Genomic DNA, 22,780 nt, shown 5'->3' on the forward strand with positions numbered 1-22,780 from the left:
ATATATCTCGGAATGGCTATGGAAATGCCATAATAGGTAGGTATGATAGTTGTTTTAAGGAATATATAAGGAGGCTTATGTGTGGTAGAGCGTATCATATCACGGGGTTTGGATGCAGCGGGAAGTTTGCACCACATCTCGAGGTGAGAAAGGGCAATGCACAGCACCGAAGAGGCTAGGAAATTGCGAAAAGGTGAGAGTGTGTATAATCCATGGACTCACATTAGTCATAAAGAACTCAGATACTTATTGCAAAAGTTTATCATCCCTCGAAGCAAAGTACTACTACGCATGCCCCTAGGGGGATAGATTGGTAGGAAAAGACCATCGCTCGTCCCCGACCGCCACTCATAATAAAGACAATCAATAATAAATCATGATCCAACTTCATAGCATAATGAGAGACTATACGTGCATGCTTCGAGAATCACAAACCTTAACACCAATATTCTTACTAAATCACAATCATTCACTAGTACATCACATATTATTACCATCTTTATATCGCAAAACTATCGCAAGAAATCAAACTTATCATATTCGGTGATCTACATGAAAGTTTTTATTATATCCCTCTTGAATACCTATCATAGTAGGACCAAATTCATAACCCATGCTAATTGCCATTAATATTTATCAAACTCTCAGAATGATGTAAGTGAAGCGTGTGAGTGCAACTATTTCTTTAAAATATAACCACCACGATGCTCTAAAAGATATAAGTGAAGTACTAGAGCAACTGACTAGCTCAAAAGATATAAGTGAAGCACATAGAGTATTATAACAAATCATGAATAATGTGTGTCCCTCTCAAAAAGGTGTGTCCTGCAAAGATGATTGTGGCAAACTAAAAATCAAACAAAGCAAAGACTCATATAATACACGACGCTCCAAGCAAAACTCATATCATGTGATAAATAAAAATATAGCTTCAAGTAACTTACCGATAGTTGGTAGAAAAAATAGGGGATGCCATCCGGGGCATCCCCAAGCTTAAATGCTTGGGAGTCCTTGAATATTACATTGGGGTGCCTCGGGCATCCCCAATATTAGGCTCTTGCCACTCCTTATTCCTTCATCCATCGTGATCTCACTCAAAACTTGAAAACTTCAGCACACAAAACTCAAGAGAAAACTCATGAGATCCGTTAGTATAACAAGCATGTTAGATGGGAAAGTAGGGATTGCATGCATCAACAATGATTGATTGTGTCCATGGGCACATATATAGGTATATTGGGCTGGCCTCTACTTGTCTCCCAAGAAGTACAAATATACGAGGGGAGAGAGGAGGCACGGCAGTACAAAATACACAGACCCTAGTACTATACATGTGCATGGATAATGTATGTTTAACACCCCCCGTAGTCCAAGCGTCGCCGGAGATGCAGAGATTAGACCGGAACTACTCGAAGATGGAAGTAGGTAGCCTCTTTGTCATAACATCGACGAACTGTTGAGCGGTGGGGACATGAAGTACCCGAACACGCCCAAGTGCCACCTGCTCACGGACAAAGTGAATATCGAGTTTGATATGCTTCGTGCGGCGATGATGGACAGGGTTGGTGGAGAGGTAAACGACAGAGACATTATCACGGTAAACAATCCACGGACCACCCAACGAGCTTTATAGCGCTCGAGAGATCCATCGGGACGTGTCTTGTGGCGGAACACCCATTTGCCACTGATGATGTTGGCGTGGGGAGGCCGCAGAACAAGATACCATGTGTGGTTGCGCTGCAACACGTCAAACTCCTCCCGCATCACCGCAAGCCAATGAGGATCGCAAAGGGTGGCACGAGCAGAGAAGGGAATGGGTGATGGTGTCGATGTCGGAGCGGCACACATGCACTCGTCTGAATTATAGCGTGTATTCGGCCGGTGCACACTAGCCCAGGCCTGTGTCATCATGCCAAGGGGCGGTGCAGTATCCGGGGCGGGTGGGGTGACGAGCGAGGGTGGAATCGAGCCCGTCGCAAAGGAGCTAGCAGGTGAGCCAGCAACATCGGCAGCAGCAGCAGCGCTGATAGTAGCATCGGCAGCAGCAACAAAGCCAGCAACGACGCTGATAGAGGCGCTGCTGCGACATCGTCGTTTGTCGGTCTCAAGGAAGGGGCGCTAGCCGGGGCACCCGGGGGATATGCTTGGCCCGACTCGACCACGACAGTGACACCTGAAGAGGCTGCAGAGGGAGTCATGGCCAGTGGTGGAGGAGGGTGTAGCCGCCGAACCGGAGAGGCGGTGGTGGGCCATGACCAGGACTCGCGCCATGCTGGGGGTGCGACGAGCGGCTCCACCGTAGGCGCTACAAGCGGTGGTACCTGGTGAAAAGGAAACACCCTCTCGTCAAAGTAGACGTGCCATGAGGTGTGCACACAGTGAGAAACAGGGTCATAGCACCGGTAACCCTTGGTGTTGGAAGGGTAGACAAGGAAGATGCAAGGAAGTGATCATGGTGCGAGTTCGGGGGGGGGGGGGTAGACGCGATGGTAGGATAGCAAAGACACCTGAATGTGCGAAGGCCATCATATGATGGAGGCGTCCTGAAGAGGAGTTGGGTGAGGAGCATAGTTCCAATGGGGACGACACGGTCTAATGTTAAGAAGAAGAGTGGTGGTGGTAAGAGCATTAGGCCAGAACCTAGGAGGGACATTAGAGTGAAAGAGTAATGTGTGAACACAATCATTGAGAATGAGTAGGATGCGCTCAGCGCGGCCATTCTGTTGTGAAGTGTAGTGGCAGGTTAAGAGGAAAATGGTGCCGTGAGAGGCAAGAAGATCTCGAATGGCGACATTGTCAAATTCTTTTCCATTATCGGTTTGGAGTGCAAGTATGGGGTGACGGAACTGTGTGGTGACATATGAATAAACTATCGTGAGCGAACAAAAAAAATCGTCTAAGATCACCAAATAATAGAGATGGTCCGTGTTACTTGCAACTGGAGATGTCTAAACATCACTGTGAAGTAATTGAAACAAAAAATGGAAATAGTGGTGGATGCACTAAAAGGAAGATGAACGTGCTTGCTGAGACGGCAAGCCTCACAAGTATGGTCATCGATCTTATTACATGAGAATGAAAAACTCTTAAGAATTTGACGCAACATGGTGGAGTTTGGGTGTCCTAAACGAGCATGACAAAGGTCGACACCTGCGGCGAGGGCGACTGGAGTGGTGGAGGTGGTGGCGGAAGAGTGCACCGGGTAGAGCTCATCATGACTATCATATCGATGGAGAACCATCCGGGTACGGGCGTCCTTCACAGAAAAACTGACATCATCGAATTCAACGGTAATGGGATTCTCACGAGCAAGACGACGAATAGAAACAAGGTTCTTGCCTAAATCAGGGGAAATGAGAACATGAGACATGGTGAGTGGCATAGATGTGGAAGGAAAAGAAGTACAGCCAACATTGGTGATAGGTAAAGAGGAACCATCACCGACGGTGATGCGAGTCGAAGTATGAACCGGAGTGGAGGAAGTTAGGGTACCGGGATGAGATGTCATGTGGGCGGTGGTGCACGAGTCCATGTACCAATCTCCAACGGCACCGTAGTTGTTCGGTGACAGGGCCGAGTGCAGCGTAGCCAAAGGAGTAGGGTCCCATGGCTTATAGTTTCGCCTCCCAACCTTTTACCTCAAGGGTAATGTCAACAATAATAATTTATGAATACCTACATTCAAGTGGATATATATATCAGGATCTTTCCAACATATAGTGCTTGGCAAAGAATAAAGTGTAAAAAGGGAAGGTTAAGATCACCATGACTCTTGTATAAGGGTCGAAGGTAAAAATAAAAGATAGGCCCTTCGCAGAGGGAAGCAGAGGTTGTCATGCGCTTTTATGGTTGGATGCATAAAATCTTAATGCAAAAGAACGTCACTTTATATTGCCACTTGTGATAAGGACCTTTATTATGCAGTCCGTCGCCTTTATTTCTTCCATATCACAAGCTCGTATAAAGCTTATTTTCTTCACACTAATAGATCATACATATTTAGAGAGCAATTTTTATTGCTTGCACCGATGACAACTTACTTGAAAGATCTTACTTAATCCATAGGTAGATATGGTGGACTCTCATGGCAAAACTGGGTTTAGGGATGTTTGGTAGCACAAGTAGTATCTCTACTTGATGCAAAGAATTAGCATGAGGGAGAAAGACAAGCACAACATATTGGATGATCCATGACAATATAATTTATTTCGGATATAAGAAAACATAACCCATTATATTGCCTTCCTTGTCCAACATTAACTTTTTAGCATTTCATATTTTAATGAGTGCTCAGAATAATAAAAGATGTCTAATATAGTATATTTATATGTGAAAATCTCTCTTTCTTTATTACTTCCTGTTAATTGCAACGATGACCAAAACTATGTTTGTCAACTCTCAACAATTTTTATTCATCATACTCTTTATATGTAAAGTCATTATTCTCCGTAAGATCAATATGATCTTTTTATTTTCTTTTTATTCTTTCTTTTGTTCCCTCAAGATCATGGCAAGAGAGCAAAGCCCTCAACTCAAAACTACTCTTTATTATATATAACTCACGAACTCGATTACATAGATAGGGATCGAAACAAAACTCAAAGCTAGATCAAACTAAATCTTTATTCTACTAGATCAAGATATAACCAAAATGATCGACCTAAGAAAAACGGTAAAGATAAAAGTGCGATGTTGATACGATACTGGGGAACCTCCCCCAAGCTTGGTAGTTGCTTTTAAAAAATCAAGAAAGCTAACTTTCTGCCGACTCGACGTTAGCAACAGATCCTAACGATTATGTCGTACATTACTCTAACTTCCTGCCGACTGGACGTTATACGTTACTCGCTTGTTGTGTTATCATTCTCTCGTTTTTCCATCTTCTATTCTTTTCCCAAGAGGTAAAAAATATATGCTAGTGCCAGGGATCAAGCTTTGGACCTCTGGTTGTTTGGTAAGCAAAACTACCAACTAGTCCATGCTACGTTCTTGTGTAGAATAAAAAAAATTATGTACTTAAACCTACAAGGAAGTAGTTACAGCCCACAAAATAATGCATCAATTTGGCACAAAATAAAGCATCAGTTTGGCACCCCTAAAAAAAGAGCATCAGTTTGGCACACTACAAAACTGAACCAAATAACCGGTGAAAGCCATAATTTTAGGGATTACCTTTGAAAGTCTCAGGAGTCAAATGATCCATATTAACACTCATACACTTTCGCTTTTATTTTTTATTTCTATTTTGTTTCTATCACACCATGTGCCTGGTTTCTTGGGTGATTACCTACGAACTTACATACAAAAAGGGTGTTAACTTTAAATTAGATTTTTTTTCTGTTGAAAACATACCGCCGGTAACTACTGTATAAATATCGTGATAACTTACACATGCAGAGCTGATAACTCTCGTACAAATATCATGATAACTTTTGACCCTATGATACAGGTTATTGTGAAATATACATCCGGTATCTTCTATGTAGATACCATGGTAATATACGCAGCATAGAGCTGATAACTAACTTAGCCGAAACATGGTAACTTTTGAGCCGGAGATTTTTTTTCTTGAAAAACTCCTCTGATAACTCATGTATAAATAACTTAGTATATACATACAGTAGACCTGATAACTTACTTAGCCCGGACGTGATGATTTCTTGTCCTGGATTTTTTTTATTAAACCATACATCCGGTAATTTATGTATAAAAACCATGGTAATTGTGGGCTAAGATTACTTTTTTTTGTTCTAAACATACCCTCGATAACTCATGTGTAATTACATAAAAACGACATGTTAAATTTCACCCAGAGATTCTTTTTGTTGAAACAACCCCCAACAACTTTTTGTGTTAATATCATGATAATTTATGCATTGTAGACCTCATAATGTACATCCAAACAACTTGATAACTTTTTTATCCGGTCACAAAAAATTGTTCGAACATACGCCGGTAATTTATGTGTAAATAAGATGATAATTTATACACAACAGACCTAATAGCTTACATATAAACACATTGATAACTTTTAACCATAGATGGAAAAGGTTGCGGAAATATACCCTGATAAGTTAGGTGTAAATAGCATGTAATTTACGCAACAGACACCCGGTAACTTACATACAACCCATTGATTACTTTTTACCCATGGAAAAAAGTTGTTGAAATATGCCCCGGTAACTACTGTGTAAGTATCAATGTTCATTTATGCAACACGGACCTCATAACTTATGTTCAAGCACCATGGTAACTTTGACTTCAAGGAAAAAATGTTGAAACATAACCTCTTCCGCAATTTCCATGTAAATTTATGGTAATTTTACGGACCATAGACCTAATATCTTAAGTTTAAACACCATGGTAACTTTCATCTAGGAAAATTTTTTGTCGAAACATCCCCGGCGTGAAGTTACCACTGTCCCATGCTAAAGTTATCATGCTTCTCATGGTATAGTCATTAACCTTCTCATAATGTAGTTATCAGACTTATCATAGTATAGTTATCATGTTGCTCAGGTCATAGTTATCATGCCGGTGATGCCAAAGTTACCAAGAAAAATATATTATTATTGCTAATATGAAAGAAAAAAGGTTCAAATAACCTTGTTTATATACAATAAACAACAACTAAAGATGGCTTAGTTGGTTATTGGGGTTATTGGGCTCAATGCAATTCGTCCGGATCTATCGCTAAAATCAGGACGTCAGGAAGTTAGTATTGTCCTTAAAAAATATGTATGTGTGATCCACATGCATGCTAGGGTCAGCCCCAGCTGGCGAGGACAAATGAGATGGATTGGAAGAAGGTAAGGATGGTAATTTTACCAATAGAATGGATACCCATGGATACATCATCCAAATTAATAGAGTATGGGCACATTTTCGTACCATGGGCAGTGTGTCCAAAACCTACCCGACTAACCGTGGATAGGACATGAATACAATTTTGTGGCTGGGTATGTCCAAGCCATCTTATTAGTGGGTAACATGTGTTATAAACCCTGAACTGATATGTATGTAAGCTCCATGCCCACCCATCCTCTTCCCGATAACCAATTCTTCAACCATAGAAACTTCTCAACGGTTGGCACATGTACAGAAGATGAATCCAGCAATTACGCCATCATTCTTCAGTGTTGTGTTGATCTGCCCAATAGATATGAGGCATGGACATAGATATTACCGGACAGGTAGGGTATGGGTACGATTTTACGCTCATGAGGAACATGGGTATAGGCAATGGGATTATTATACTTGCACCGTACCCTACCCATTGTCATCCTTGGGCGTATTTGCCCAGTCCGACTGGAGATGCTCTAACCGCTCCGGTAAACATGTTCTTCTCAATTTTTGCCTTAATGTAACATATATATTGAACATTCTGATGGTTACAGAATGTTTTCCTATAAATTACAGGTATAGGTATATCTTCAGTCTTTTGTATACCTTGTGCAGCAGCAAGGAGACATGAACCGCATTCTACCAAAATAACGAACGATATTCTATAATGGGGCCTTCACTTTATTCCTTTATATAAATAAAAATAACCACACCCAACACCACTCCTGACTGTTGACGGCTGAAAGGTATTCCTGCTCATGGAGCAAACGAGAAATCCTTACTCCGTTGTGTGAACCTGTCCTGTATTGGTTTGAACCTTACTCCTGAACATTTCTCGATTAATTACAACTTCTGCCTAGCTGATTCGGCGTCACGCAGCTGTGCATACATATCTGCGAGTTCTTTCGCGAAATAGGCCTTAGCTTGCGGTCTTTTGACCTGTAAAGGGTTCAGAGCTCATACTACTGAGATTAGCTTTCCCGTATTTAAACCTACTCTCTCCGTTCGGAATTACTTGTCACAAAAATAAATAAAAATGGATGTATCTACAACTAAAATACATCTAGATACATTCATTTCTTGGACGAGTAATTCCGAACGGAGGGAGTACTACTGTAACAGAATGAACGTGCTTACCTTGAACGTGGGGGTGAGGAGACCATTTTCTACTGTGAATGGTTCAGCAACAAGAGTAACAGCTTTGGCGAATTCAAAACCTCTTAGCTGGTAGATGATAATACAAATATTTATCAAGGGATGATACACATAATAGATTACTTATGGAGAATGTATGTACAGTCGGAAGTGAAGAGAGAAACCTGTGCTTCCTTTCCAATAGAATCCATGTCAGCCAAGACAGCAGCTTTTGCTCTTGGGTCAGCACAAAGCTGTCTTAAATCCTCGCTCTAGAGATTAGACAGGATGTATATTAGAAAATAACATGACAAGATTGAATTGTATGCGAGAACCATTGGAGGATATATGAAATAACAATAACACAAGAAAGTACGACCCAAGTGTGTTATTTCTCAGCACCACTTTAAGCATGAAACCAGGAACGAAACTTTCCTTCGTTCATGGTCTTGAGAAATAAAGTGACATAACAACTTTCTCAAAAGAGGTTTCCCAGTAAAACTTGTAGACTTTGCAAATCAATATTTTTAGGAATATTTGAACAGGAGGAAAAGTGTGCTTGTATGCATAGTATGCAATGATCGTGATAATGTGAAACCCTGAAGTAGTCGTCTCCCAGTCATCATAAGAACAAGAAAAATGGTTTTTTTTATCTTTCCTATACTTAAATCCTGTTTGGTAACCTTTGGGAAGGGAAGGGGAGGGGGAATTCACACGAGGGAGTTCATCAAAGAATTAGGCATGGGAATAGAATTTTACTCCCATTCCCTTGTTTGGTACTCCCTCCGTCCGGAAATACTTGTCCTCGAAATGAATGTATCTAGACTTATTTTAGTTATAGATACATCTATTTTATTAATTTCTAGGACAAGTATTTCCGGACGGAGGGAGTATATGATAAGAATGTTCGCATGAATTAACAGGGCCCCGATGGGAAGAAATTGGTATATCTCTCTCTCAATGTAAGCCAACTCATCCAGAAAACCAAGATAGTGACCTCTATTGGTGGCAAATGAAGTATTCGACCTGTTGTGAATGATAACTACCATGCAGAAGGTAGCCAGACTCTGGCTGCGAGAGATTGGGTGGACATAGGTTCAGAAAGAGAGGATAGGGAGAGAGATTAGATTGATTATTTCTTGCTTCCCTGAAACATAGATACATGGGATCCTTATATGGTGGAGGTTTAGACCCTTGATCACTCCTAATGCGATTAGACTTAATAGACCTTTTCGTACACAACAGGACTTTTTCCTAATCCTATACTTTCCTGAAGGACTTTCCTCTTTTATTTGCTGCTGCAAATCTTTGCCCAACACATGACCATCTTCTGCTACAATACAAAACAATCCTGGTCTCCTGGTCTTCTTGCCATCCAGCCGTCCATAATGGAACTAGTGCTGCTTTAATGCGCTGTACTAACATAATCAACGGGACCAGTTTAAGCCGTTTGTTTAGTGTCGGTTTCCAGCTAATACCATGCTGCCATGTTACTAGCATTTCAAAATTCCAGGACACCACAAAAAAGTACTGTAAACGAACTCTTAAAATCCTTTGGAGGATAATGCATGGTGTCGGGATAGTAGCACGAATATAAGCTTGTATATATCTAAAAGCAACACTCTAGCTACCGCAAGGCTCAAGAAGGCCCGGATCACACACCCAACATTTTGAGGTTAAGTGTTCAATACTAACACTAATTCACTAAATGAAAAGGACTTGCTTAATTCTATGAATGATCAAACATAATATTAGGAACAACCCATGCTTCTTTGAATCACAAGAATTGGAAAGCACAGGAATAGGAAAAAAAACATAAATGAGACGTCACATATTTTGGGCTTCTGTACAATCTCAAAACAGGAATAATTGAACCTTTGGATGGTTCACATGAAATAAATGTAGGAATGTTGGAGGAATGAAGAACATAAGTCGTGAGATATAAAGAGAGGGTCCATTAGAATTCTAGAAGGAAAATAAGGTTTGAGCTTATGCTGGTTTCCTATGCAATTAGAGACAGGAATTTGACAACCCCATCCCTCTGATGCATAGGATCCTTACAGGAAACAAATTATTGAGGATAAGAATCCCACAAAAATTCCTATGAAATCATACAATTCAAAGAGGCCCTAAGTCGAATTTGAGTAGAAACAGTGAGTTCATCTCAATGTTTGCTTTTATAAGGTAGTGGGAAATGAAAGGTTAAAGTACTTACTTGTATTCCTTCTGATGCAGCCCAAGCCTTCAAAACATCTGGTTCAACTGCTACAATGGCAACTAGAAAAGAGTTGAAACTATCACCTGCATCCAAATAAACAAACTCAGAAAACACGTCACCAAATTGATAGGTACAACTTATATAAAATCATGAATATTACCATATATAAAGCATTGAGCAATGAACTTGCACTTAGCGTACACATTCTCAATCTTCTCTGGAGCTATGTACTCTCCTTGAGCCAACTTGAAAATGTTCTTTTTCCTGGAGTCCAGCGAAATATAGAACAGTAAGAAATGGAAGAAAACTAGTCAGACCAAACAAGTCTAGTTGAACATACTAAATGAATTAACCTAGGGAAATCTGCGGAAAGAGATTGGGTGATTACCCAAAGAGTCTCTAATCTAAATAAAAGGATACAGAACTGTGAGCTGAGGTGATTCCTCAAAATTCTCCAAACATTACACTACTTAACAGGACAAAAACCTGCCAAGTTCAACGGTTCAATAACAGTGAGCAAAATTCTAATAATATTTATGCGTGATCAGATCTTGATCAGTACTTGAGAAGGTCGATATGCTGCTTTCACTCTGTAACACTCTAATTTTAAGGTCGCAAACTTGTCTTTAGATAGTCCTTAACATACTTGACATTATATTGATTCAAAGAATAACTGAGTGGCAGACATTATACTCCCTCCGATCCATATTAATTGTCGCTCAAACAGATGTATCTAGATACATCCATTTCAACGACAACTAATATGGATCAGAAGGAGTACCGTAATTTGAAAGAAATCATGCCGCACTTCAGAATAGTATCAAGTTCTAATAACATATTAGAGTTTTATCATCTACCATGCCAACCTCACATAATACATTCTACGTTCAAGTGAGCATTAAGAGTTTATTTGGCAATTTCTGAGTAGCAATAGAAATCTGTACAGAAGTTAAAAGCACTGATACATAAGATATAACTTCCCCTCAATAGAAACGGAAGCAGATGGAAACTTAAGAACATAGGTTCATAATTTGATAGAATCATGTGTGCCTTGTCTACTTTGTGCACCCTGAACAACTAACAAAATCATAACAAAAATCCAACTAGCTTAGAAGCGCTCCAACATGCTACAGAAGTTCAAGTCCTTGTAAGGATATAAAAGCAAAAGATCAGTCATAAGAATATGAAAGCAAAAGAATAATTTTCAGCAAATAATTATTCCCTTGCTGGCATTCGCAGCCGCAGGAACCTGTGACATACATTTTCCTTTTTCTGAAGAATCACTTTCACTTGGAACTTCGTTAGATAATAGATCAACTATACTCCACAGCTATTTCAATTGTTTAGTGATAGTTCTAATAGCTCGCACATCGACAGTATAAGAGCACTAAACAGATAAACTACACCAGATTAAGCAATCTAAATGAAAGCAAAATGCACATAATTGCCATCCAGTTTTCCGGTTTTACCTATCTATAATTTTTAGACGCCCTCCAGGCAGCCACAAACCTATGTCTCCAGTGTGCAACCAGCCATCATTGTCAATGACATCTCTTCTGCAGATTTTCAAATGCATTTATTTTAGCTCACTTAATAGATTCAAAAGTTCAAATAGGAGTTGGAGGATAGCAAATTACGTTTGGACTTCGTCTTTATAGTAACCGCGGAATATTGTAGGTCCTCTAACACAGATTTCTCCACGAGGATATGGTTGATCCTCAGAAGTGTAATTCATTTCTGGGACATCCACAAGTTTAACCTCTGAAATGAAAACAATATTTGCATTACGAAAGAGAGAATAAGAAAATACAAAACTCCATGTAATATTACAAATGAGACCTTAATTTCTGTCAACATGGAAAGATATTGAAAGAGTTCTCAAGACACAATATAATTTGTCTCTGGATAAAGAAATCCACTCAACATGGGTCCATGGACCTTGCTAAATGAACCTCAAATAAATATCTTCAGCTCTGCTTGTGTTAACCTACTTGTTCCTCACCTTTTTTGTTTCTTGGTAGCGCTGTGTAAGCTTCTTGTTTTTGCTTGTTCCATTTTTATTCGGTTTTATTAGACTTTGTAGTTTTCGTTTGATTTTTTGGTTGTTTTTCTGCAATCTCATTGTGCTGCTCTTCTAATACAAAACAGTACGCATTTTGATGTGCGTTCAAGAAAAGAATGAATTCCATCTGACATGAACACTGACACTGACATGCTGACTTCGTGGCACGAGCAGAACAACAGTGTGTTCAGGGACAGCATTCGACCTAGTATCCCTCCTGGAGTATCAAGGAAGATGTCGAGCTTGTGCCACTTTAGAGTGTGTTTGTTGGTAGAACGTGAGTGGTTTCCTTTACTTTTAGTAAATTAGCCACATGTCGGTTTCGCGATTTTATATGACTGGATTCTTGCTTAATGAAAAGATGGGCAAGCCTCTACTACATTCTCTAAAAACAGTAAATCTAACCTACATTTACTCATCACTAGCTAATTGCCCGTGCTTTGCAACGGGGTCATACATATTTTAGTGGTTCAACACCAATCATGTCCGACATAAATCTTGCACCCATCATATTCTAGATTTTGGTAAGATTTGATTTGATTTGAGTATGGTAGGGAAAGGCAAGGAAATTTTTGATTTAGTTAAGGTTTTGATAAGATTTTATTTGATTTGAAGTTCACGCGGGATGTGGGGGAGGGGGGGTTGGACATACAAACGTACAATCCCCAATTCCCCTTTAATAGTAGAGATTACTAGAATGGATTCTCTATGCACTAATAACATAAAATAATGACTTCACAAGAATATTATGGTCAACCTAAGCACACATTTTAACCAAACAGAAAACTTACCACAGGAAGGGTTTGGTGATCCAACATGACCAATTAATTTGTCACCAATATCCATTGTAGTGATGACACAAGATGTCTCTGTCATTCCATAGCCTTCAAGAACCTCACCACCAAAGCATCTACAGAAAGTTAAAACAGTGTTTACTTACTAAGAACATGGAGTTACCAACAATTATCACACACGGCAGCACACAAGGTATAAGCTTACATTCTTAGGAATTCCATTACATCTGCTGACAATGGAGAAGCGCCTGAAGTCATAAGCCTCACTCGTCCACCAAGCCTAGCTTTTATTTTATTAAATACCAACTTATCCCACATTGGGGAAGGATTTCGTCCTAAAACACAACGTCATAAGTAAATTTCATTATATATGCAAGAGAATGAAAGTGGATCAAATGACAAATACGGTGTGCTTACAAGAAGAATGAAATTTGCATCTTGCAGTATTCAGTTATTGCTAAGCAACAGAAATATAACTAACACAAGAGGATTACTATCCATGTTTCCAACTTGGAAATTATGATTACTTGCTATCTACAAGAAAATCATGAAAATGCTACATAAGCTCTATCTTTCCAATTATCACACATATCAACCCCTTTAATCTTTATTAAGAGTGACCTACATAAAGAGCTGGAACCCATTTGGTCGTTCACTTGCACCTTTGGTATTTTCAGTCTCTAGGTTAAACATGTCAGCAGCCACTTATCTTCATATCCAGCGTTCATTTACAAGAAAAACACAGACAATATTATGGCATTTAGGACTACTTTAAGAAAGCACAATAAACTTCTAAACTAAGTGAATGCAGAAGGAGCACAAGAAAGCGAGCCCAATCTGACTAAAGCTAACCTGAAGCAAAACGGAACCCTGGGCACGAATTATACAGGAAGGAGAAGGAACAAAACTTCATCTTTAGTATAGGCTCTTTAAAAGGAACAATGTCGGATTTTATAAAATTATAGAATAATTTTGCTTGCACATGCCCCTCTTCTACATATGCTTGGTCTCTAATAAAATTCTACTGTCGGGGCTGCTGCTACACTTTTCAATTCAAAAAAGAATCAATCAATCTACGGGATAACGCGTTATGGTCAACATACACAGGTGCATACAGTGAATTGTGTGACAACTAATTGGCGCATGGTGTACAAGTATTGGTGTGCTGAGTTCATGCTTCACTGGTAAACAACAATTATGTTAATTGGTTTCTAGACAAAAATATGATGGATGGAACACTGAACTTAAATGAACTTCATGATGTGCTTACCATTCATAAGTGCTTGTCTCTTGGCGTTGTACGCAGTACGGAATAATCTTTCTTTTAGCCCACCGGAATCCTTCACAGCATTTGTGATTCTATGGAGTAAACAAGCAATGAACCAGTTAACAAAACCTAGTTGAAGAAAATGGACCTCAGAAAAGGTATGGCTAGCGATATGCATAATGAACATGAAAATGTGTAATAACTGGTATAGTTGTATTACGCAGAATAAATTCTGTTATATAGCCGGGGAACACTTGCGAATACGGTTGGTCTCAAAGCAGCCAAATCATCCATCAGCTTCAAATTATCCTGGAAACAGCGGTATATACTCATGACAAGTACTATAATTGGATGGTTAAAATACTATCTTGGTGATGAAAGATCTTGATGCATATGGCCTTCAAGTAGTCTCTGAACGATCCAGAGCTTTCATGAGAAGTTACCCAGACCAGAAACAACTCAAGTGCAAACTATTGCATTAGATGAGTAAAACTTATACAGGATCACATATTGCCAGTTACTTCTCTCAATACATGTCCTTTCTGTCGTTCACTTTCTTAGGTACCTAGTTACTCCAACAATAATGCAAAGTACTACTAACTCTCATCTTAAATAGTTTCAAATCTGCATACCCCTTGGTAAAATCCAATGGCAACACCATAGTGAAGCAGTGCAATTTGGTTAGCTCTCTCATAGATGTGAGCTAAAGGTAGATATGAGATATACCTGAGGAGACATGACAATGTTATTATCATACAAAAAATGAGTTTTTGTACATTGAATAAGCTACGGCAAAAAAAGAAAGGGTATATCAAATCCTCACACGTCGGAGGGGTAAAACTTAACGCCCAAGCTTGATCCTGCAACATTCGCTATTAAGTTCTCATGAGAAAGAACAGCTCCCTGGGAAAAGATTGGCATCCAATATCACATGTCTGAAAGTAGAAGTGGACGAGTTTCATGATGAAGCAAAGAATAATAAAAACAGTGAATGATTTACCTTTGGTGTGCCAGTAGTGCCACTCGTGTAGCAGATAGTGGCAACATCTTCAGGTTTTGGAGGACGGTAAGTTTGAGAACTCATCTTTCCCTGAGTTAAAAAGGCAACATAGGACATTATTGAATCCCACATGCATGGAGTCAATACACATGGTTTTCGGGTCGCGACTCATGCGAGTCGCTCTGGGGCAGCGACTCGGAAGAAGTCGAGCCTGCGTTGTGACTAGTCGCGACTCAGAGTCGCGAGTCGACACTAAGCTGAGTCGACCATATTTTTGCGACTCATAGACTAGTCGCGACTAGTCGAGCGACTCGAAATCCATGTACACACTAAAATGAAGGCAATATATCCAGCATGCATATAAGCATACTAACACAAGTACTGTTGTTATTAAACAGAAAAAACTATTAAAAAAATGTGGCTTCAACAGTAGAGTGCCTAATCCATGTGGTAGTTCTACCATTTGTTGTTACATGTTGCGCACGCTAGTACATTGCGCCAATGCTGCAGCTCAGTTTTTTTTCAAGAAAACACAAAGACTACGTTTCATTTCATTGAAAGGATAGAGTTTTTTGGTTACAACCTCCTAAGAGGCAGTAGCATAGAAAAAAGGTTACAATCAATGAACATCCCATGTTGCTGGCAGTATCACTCGAAGGCCCCATGCACCTGCTCTAGCCCAGAGCGTGGCCTCGGTCCTGATATTGTCAACAAGGGTCTGAATGGAGGGCTCGGCACCTTCGAAGATGCAATCGTTTCAATGCTTCCAGATCATCCAGAGCGTGAGTAGGGTGATGGAACCCGGGCCCTTGCGCAGCTGCTTTGGCGTTTCTGTTTTGCGCTCAGCCACCAGTCCATGAGCGTGTCCTCCTGGTTTGGGGCAGCGACTGTCATCCTCAGCCAAGCGAGGATCTCATGCAAGTGTGTCGGGCGAAGGGGCACTCCAGGAGTGGATGCCGCATGGTTTCTAGGGCCTGAGCGCAGTGGGGGCAGTGGGTGTGGTGCGGCAGGCCATGCCGGGATAGCCATTTTGTGGTCCAGCATCTATCTTGGTTGGCTAACCAATGGAAGAATTTGACGTGTGGGGGTACCCAGTTCTTCCAAAAGAGCTTCCAGGATGCGCATGTTGTGGAGCCATAAAAGGTTGCGAGGTAGCAGGATTGTGCCGAGTATATACCATTGGCCGTCCACTTCCATATCAACTGGTCTGGTGCGTCGGAGAGAGCTGTGTGCTAGATCAAGAGATGAAGAGAGCCGTGAAAGGGTGCAGCTCAGTTAGGCCAAACATATTTGCAACAGGAGATGAAGAGATGGCCACCTATTGGGCAGGGACTTGCAGCAGTAAGGAAACAAGGGAGTTGGGCAACTGCGGGGGGGGGGGGGGGGGGGGGTCTAAAGGAATATACCATTAGAGTTTGTACTGTGTTAGGAAAGGTTAAGAGCCTGAGCATCCACTAATGTCATCACGATGCCACATATCTAAGTTTCACGCAGACAAGAATAGACATACTCTCCCAAATATGTGTTCATCCCAACCTTTAATCACTTGCAGCCAAGCATCCTGGCTAGCTTTAGCACGGTAATTGTCCCATTGCGATACAAGGTTCACAAAATGGGGAGAAATAACTGTTGTACCAGAATAAACATACACACATCACCCAGTCAGTTTACTTACAACTGGATAATCGAATTTCACATTCTGCATTAAGCAATTTTCAACCAAAAAGGAAGAAAAACTTCACCATATACCATTTACACGGCAAGCTAAGCGCAGCATGTTCTAACATAAGCAGAAGCTAATTGTCACAGCAACTTACTGTGTACAAAACAAGTCTTGCAAATGGGTTAGAAGTTAAACAATGTAGCAGACATGACGAAGTGCAGCTGACTAGTTCATTTCTCAGGAATTGTGGTTCAAATGTTGCATTATATACCCTTAGAATTTACAAGTAGGCGCACAATGAAACTACACAATGAGTATCATGATACACGCAGCCTATGAGAATTGACTTGCATAGGTGTCGCGGGATTTTGTGGCAATATGCATGATTTGGGGATTTTTGTGGAGGCAAGGCACACATGGACTATCTAGGTACAAGATTTCACACAATGGAGGTTTTATGCAGGTTCGGGCCACTGTTCTAGGGGTAATACCCTACTCCTGGATGTTTCTATCTTGTATGAACAATGTGGTTACAATGTAGTGTCCGAGTGATCTTGTGGATCTCGGTGATTCTACTGAGCTTTTCTGGATTCTACTCTAACTTCGCCTTAAGGGTGACGAAGCAGAGAATACAATGGCTATGCCCACGTCCTGATAACGGCGCACTTAAGTTGGTCGTTACCAGGGCCTTGATGGCACCATTGGTGATATCATAGTGTAACTGAGGTTTATGGCACCATTGGTAACGCCACGACCGGTTCAGTCGGATGAACGTCGTGATGCAGTTTAGCCAGATGGAATTAATGATGCCGGCCCAGCCGAGTGGTATGCTCGAAGAAGACTCGGCAGGGAGGGCCTGTCGGGCCGTATCCTCATCATAGGCCTACCCCGGGGGGATCCGGCCGTCAACAGGAAAACCTCTTATGTATCATTAAAAATTCACAACAAACAGATGTTTTTTTTTAAATGAAGGGTCAATTAGCGAGCCCACCTGGCTGTGTAACCTGGAGTAAGTTATGATTTCCACTCCAGCAGCTGCTGTTGCAGATGGCATATTTGCATTGTCTCCACCAACTACCTATACAAAAAAGAAGATTCAAATACAGAAGAGAAGTTCTCGTAAAAACATCACCGCTACATTGCATAAAGTATTGTAAATGGTCCACGCTTACCACTATAAGACGAACACATGGCATTTGAGTTAGGAAGCTTAGCAGCTGCAATCAAGGGATTGATATAGTTAAGATCATAGCTGGAAATTATATATACTTCTTTCCAAATGTACCTGATGCAATGCATAGTTGAATGCTGATAGGTATCTATAAACTGATGTAGTGTTTCAAACTATAATAACATTTGGATTAAGTCCAAGTAAAATCTATTTCAAGATAGAGGCCCAATACCGGCCGCATTAATCTTTTGTATACTTGATACAGTCAGTCCAGAAAATAAGTATTTGACATGACATCGTGAAGCCCCTCATAAAGAGTCATATTCAACATAAATTAAGACCATAGCAGGATGAGATTAACACCTAGAAGTATAGGTAAATTACTGGAAATAATTAGCTACTTGCCAGCCTTGCTAATTAGGACTTGACAATGGGTATCAGAAATGGCATGAGTAGTAGAACTTCTACGGATTTTTTTAGCTGAAACTGTAGGGAAGGTCCAACTTTTATGGAGTTTAGAAAACAGTCATCATTTAAGGTTGCAATAAGGGATTAAAGCTCACAGTGCTTAGCGTTTGAGGCACACAGAAAATAGCTTCTACTGTTGCATGGTTCACAATGAACTGAACTGCATCTGGACCTACAGAAAGTATATTACATAGAAAATGTTACTGGATGACTGAAACATGGAGCAAAGATCATTTGGTAATAGGAACATACCAAGAGTATCATAAAGTGGCACAGATACATATGAATATGCAGCACAAGCATGATCAACTATGATCCACTCAGGTCTGTTTATAAAATACAGACCAATGCGTGCACCCTGGTTCAGATAAAAAGAATTGAAGTAAGTACAAATAAGTTAATCTGGGAAACTTGAGGTGCTAATATCAAGATAGCAATATATGGCAAGGTATCTGCTTGTTACTAGTCAATAACAAAAGGGCAAGTGCTCGTTGAGATCTTGATGACTCACTTCAGATGTTCCATGATAAATAAGACCAGAACCTATTGCAGACCTGCTTGTACTAGCTTCTCCATACGTCATCCATTTGTAACTGCAATGTTATATGCCATTTATAAGAATCAAACAAGACAATCATGAGAAAGGCTACAAAATGAAAAGGTAAGGAATACTCAGTTACTCGATCCTTACTCTCCAACTGCTCCATCAGCGCACACTCTTGTACCCAGATATCTACAATCTGTAAAAGTCTCAACTGCATACCTGCACAATTTGGGATACCATATGAAGTTGTACAATAAATAAACAGGTTCCCTTGCATATTACTCTGTTTCTAGTTAGGATCTGCCAGACTACAGCCCAAATAGCAATAAATAGTGAGAGCTTCCTCATGCTGCCTTGTGACCATGAGATCACGGGTTCAAGTCCTGGAAACAGCCTCTTACAGAAATGTAGGGAAAGGCTGCGTACTATAGACCCAAAGTGGTCGGGCCCTTCCCCGACCCTGCGCAAGCGGGAGCTACATGCACCGGGCTGCCCTTTTTTTTTAGTGAGAGCTTCCTCAGGAAAAAAAATTGACAGTCGTTTTGCTGAACTCTGCCTTTCAAAGGTTCCCTAGAAATTTCCATCTTTCTAGCATATATTCAGTAAATAAGGAGGACATAATCTGAAAGGCTACTGCAGCACTAATCATTCGAAATGAGAGTTTGCTAACATAAGTATATGATTAAGTTTAGATGGATATCAAGAAACAGAAGTTCACATGTTCAAGAAATTGTGAGTACTCTTACACAAAATTATCATGCAGTGTTCCAATGTCTGGAGTAGCAGGAAATCTGTTAATTAAACGCAGAGGTGACTCTGCAGATCTGCAGGATTGTAACAGTAATTGTGAGCAACAGTATATGAAAATGCATTTTATAACATATAAATAACCTACCGGTACACATTCCACTTTCCAGTTTGCAACTTTTCAGGCAGAACAACGCTGTAGCCCTGCACTGAAGAAGATATGCGCACTGAGTTAACAATGATAGTTTCTTCTTCATATGCTATTTCACAAAATAAAAAATCGGTGCTAGTGAATGCTAAGTGAAATCGAGAGTACATTGAATCGTTAGTGATCGATTTATTTTTTAAGAAGCCATTTCTCAAACAAAGGACAAACACATGCATTATTATCCCTGGGGCACGTGCCATTTAAACTCAAATGTGCAAAGCTCCAAATAATAACACATATGCTTAGCAATTGAGCGGCAAATTTGACAATTGCTGTTAGGATCTTAGGGTCGAGATGAGGTATATACAATTAATAACAAAACCACTGTCTGTCTCTGTCCATTTCAGATCAGGATACGGGTACGAATTTAGAGAGATGTAGAGGTAGGCTCAGATCAAGTAAAATTGTATCAAGAAATACATTGTTCCGCTAAAATGTCTGAAAGAGAGAAGGTCCAAGCCTGGCATGGTGGGGCTTCTTGCAAACCACATTGAATACACCAATAACACCACTGTTCATACAAGGAAAACCATGCACTAGAGTTCTAAGTAGATTCATAAAAAAACATAGGAGTACTATAAACTACTCCAATAATCACGAACAGGCCCAAAAAGTAGCAAGGAATATTCCAATTTATTTGGTACTTTTTGAGTTTGCTTTAGCCAGGATTAAGCTACAGCCTTGCACTCAGCCTTTCAGGAAGAGGCATCCCGATCAGATTGCAGCAAGCGATTCAAGCTTTTCAGATTGCATATAGAGGATTCCGTTCCATTCACACCTTCCTGGTGCCGACAAACCAAAAAGGGAAGCTATGGACACTTAGCAAAACAACCTGCCCAGTCCAGTGCGGGAGCAACCACTCTCTTCTGGTACTATGTTACTTTTCCAGGAAAGTGAAATCCATTATATAACAAACTCACAACGGAAAAGCAAGCGAGAGACGGAGCAGATGCGCCGTGCCACGCCCCGATTCGTGAGCCACTCAACAGGATTCTGACCACCACCGCGCCGCCAGCGTTAGTCGCTATCCCCGTTAAAGCGTGCTGTTGAATGAATCGAACGCGAAATCCAAATCCTAGAGCATCCCGCTGAAGGCCGGTCCAACTAGGACATGCAGGCCAAAGGGTCAAAGACCTCAAGGGGCGAGGGAAGAGAAGAGAGACGTACCGTGGGCGTACTCGCCGGCGGTGGGGTTAGCGGCGAGGCTCGCGGTGGCGCCGGCCTGCGGCTCTAGGTGCGCGGAGACCACGCGGAGGCGTCGCCCCGCGGCGTCCATCATTGCGGGTCCTTCCTCCTCCCGCGCCATGGCTCCCGTGCTGTTGCAGTGCCCGGTAGTGTCACGCAACCCCTGTCCGCGTCGCTACTCGTTAGCGCCGCGTGATGATGGGAAGGTGGGGGGAGCAGACGCGAGGGACGGAAAAAACACGGGCTTATCGCGTGACGTGAGAGCGAACAGACCGAGACAGACGTGGGGAACTCGGCTCGTGCGCCTTGTTCGAGCGGATGCTTGGATGATCGGGTGGAGAAGAAGAGACGGACGCATAGATAGCTCCGATGCATTTTGGTCTTTTGGAGCGGTTCGGGGAGCACGGATGTGGTTGTTCGGTTGCGTGCGCGCGTCGACATGCGGCGGCTCGGCACGGCGTCCAAGTGTGTGCGGGGATTGGGTTTTTTTATTTACCCAAAAATGACAAATGATAAAAAAGTTAACGTCAGTTTTCTGATCGGCGCCCACGAACGCGCTCTGCGCCGTTAGATGGCTCGCACCTCGCACGCATGTGTCAACTAGAAGCCACATACCTCGTCCAAACGCACGGACTGACGAGTTCGAGTCTTGGCACGGACGCGCGGTGCTCACGAAGTTTTTCTTATAAAGAAAAGCCAACGAGGGTTAGCCTTTGGGTTGGTCTTATTTTTTTTTTGACTAGCACTCCCAGCACCCGATCCATATCTGAGGCAGATATGAGGACACTCGGACGCGCCCGTCACGTCTTGATCACAAGGCCGCGCGTCAATTCACCCATATCCGTCCACCACCTCCTCCTTGCCCGACCAATCTTCTCCTCTTCTCTATCGGTCCTCGTCCGCACAGCCGTCACCGGAGTTTCCCCGCCATTGTTGCTCTGTCGTCATCCCCAACCCAGGGTTTCGCCACCGGAGGTCGCAACCCACACCGGCGTCGACCAGGTCGCCGCCACCGGACGTCGTCCCGATGCATCCAACTCCCCCATATATACACCTCACGCTCTACGTGTTCGATGAAATGTTGGAGCCGGATTTTTATTCTTTCGGTCATTATTTCCATGTCATCAATGGATTCGTCGTGGAATGATGGCTATGGGAACCCTGACCTTGACGAATTAATATTCAATGAGTTCATTACCTCATCGGATTCGGACGATGAGAATGTTGAAATGATGATGAGCATCAAAGAGGAGTTTGAGAAGTCAAATGAGCACGCCCTGAATATCAAGGGTTCCAATAAAAGGGTCGGGGAGTTATTCTCGGGGATAGGATTGTCGGTGCAAGGCTTCTTTACATGGATTACTTCACGACGAACCCAACATTCCATAAAGGTTTCTTTCGACGTCACTGCCGAATAAGCAGAAATGTGTTCTTGCGTATAGTGACTACCGTGGAGAAGGCTCATGACAACTTCAA

The 22,780-nt window shown here is 41.5% G+C and overlaps 1 protein-coding gene across 3 annotated transcripts; it reads right to left on the reverse strand.

The window, feature by feature from the left end:
• Positions 1–7,327: 7,327 nt before the first annotated feature.
• On the reverse strand, positions 7,328–21,681 carry LOC123111207 (long chain acyl-CoA synthetase 6, peroxisomal). Of its 3 annotated transcripts, none has more exons than XM_044531942.1 (23): positions 21,287–21,681; positions 20,060–20,120; positions 19,911–19,988; positions 19,312–19,383; positions 19,132–19,213; positions 18,873–18,978; positions 18,716–18,792; positions 18,154–18,198; positions 17,973–18,059; positions 15,319–15,408; positions 15,142–15,221; positions 14,951–15,044; positions 14,539–14,627; positions 14,322–14,410; positions 13,257–13,386; positions 13,049–13,167; positions 11,833–11,956; positions 11,665–11,751; positions 10,356–10,459; positions 10,193–10,278; positions 8,163–8,249; positions 7,981–8,067; positions 7,328–7,782 (listed from the first exon to the last, which is right to left on the reverse strand). In XM_044531942.1, exons 1-23 carry the CDS (start codon positions 21,423–21,425, stop codon positions 7,687–7,689), a joined length of 2,109 nt encoding a protein of 702 aa, XP_044387877.1. In that variant the 5' UTR covers positions 21,426–21,681; the 3' UTR covers positions 7,328–7,686. The 3 variants fall into 3 exon arrangements, with proteins under 3 accessions (XP_044387877.1, XP_044387878.1, XP_044387880.1); XM_044531943.1 differs by having other exon boundaries at positions 7,328–7,805; XM_044531945.1 differs by having other exon boundaries at positions 20,060–20,115; positions 21,287–21,566.
• Positions 21,682–22,780: the final 1,099 nt, after the last annotated feature.

The sequence above is a fragment of the Triticum aestivum genome, chromosome 5B (assembly GCF_018294505.1).
Source record: "Triticum aestivum cultivar Chinese Spring chromosome 5B, IWGSC CS RefSeq v2.1, whole genome shotgun sequence".
Lineage (NCBI taxonomy): Eukaryota > Viridiplantae > Streptophyta > Magnoliopsida > Poales > Poaceae > Triticum > Triticum aestivum.

What these genes read in the sequence shown, in the direction of transcription:
- LOC123111207 (XM_044531942.1), bottom strand. Translation starts at nt 21,425, where the DNA reads ATGGCGCGGGAGGAGGAAGGACCCGCAATGATGGACGCCGCGGGGCGA. An exon ending in ACACTGCATGATAATTTTGT is followed by an intron (nt 19,384 to 19,910) that starts GTAAGAGTACTC and finishes CAAATTGTGCAG; the next exon opens with GTATGCAGTTGAGACTTTTA. An exon ending in TATAACAGAATTTATTCTGC is followed by an intron (nt 14,411 to 14,538) that starts GTAATACAACTA and finishes TTTACTCCATAG; the next exon opens with AATCACAAATGCTGTGAAGG.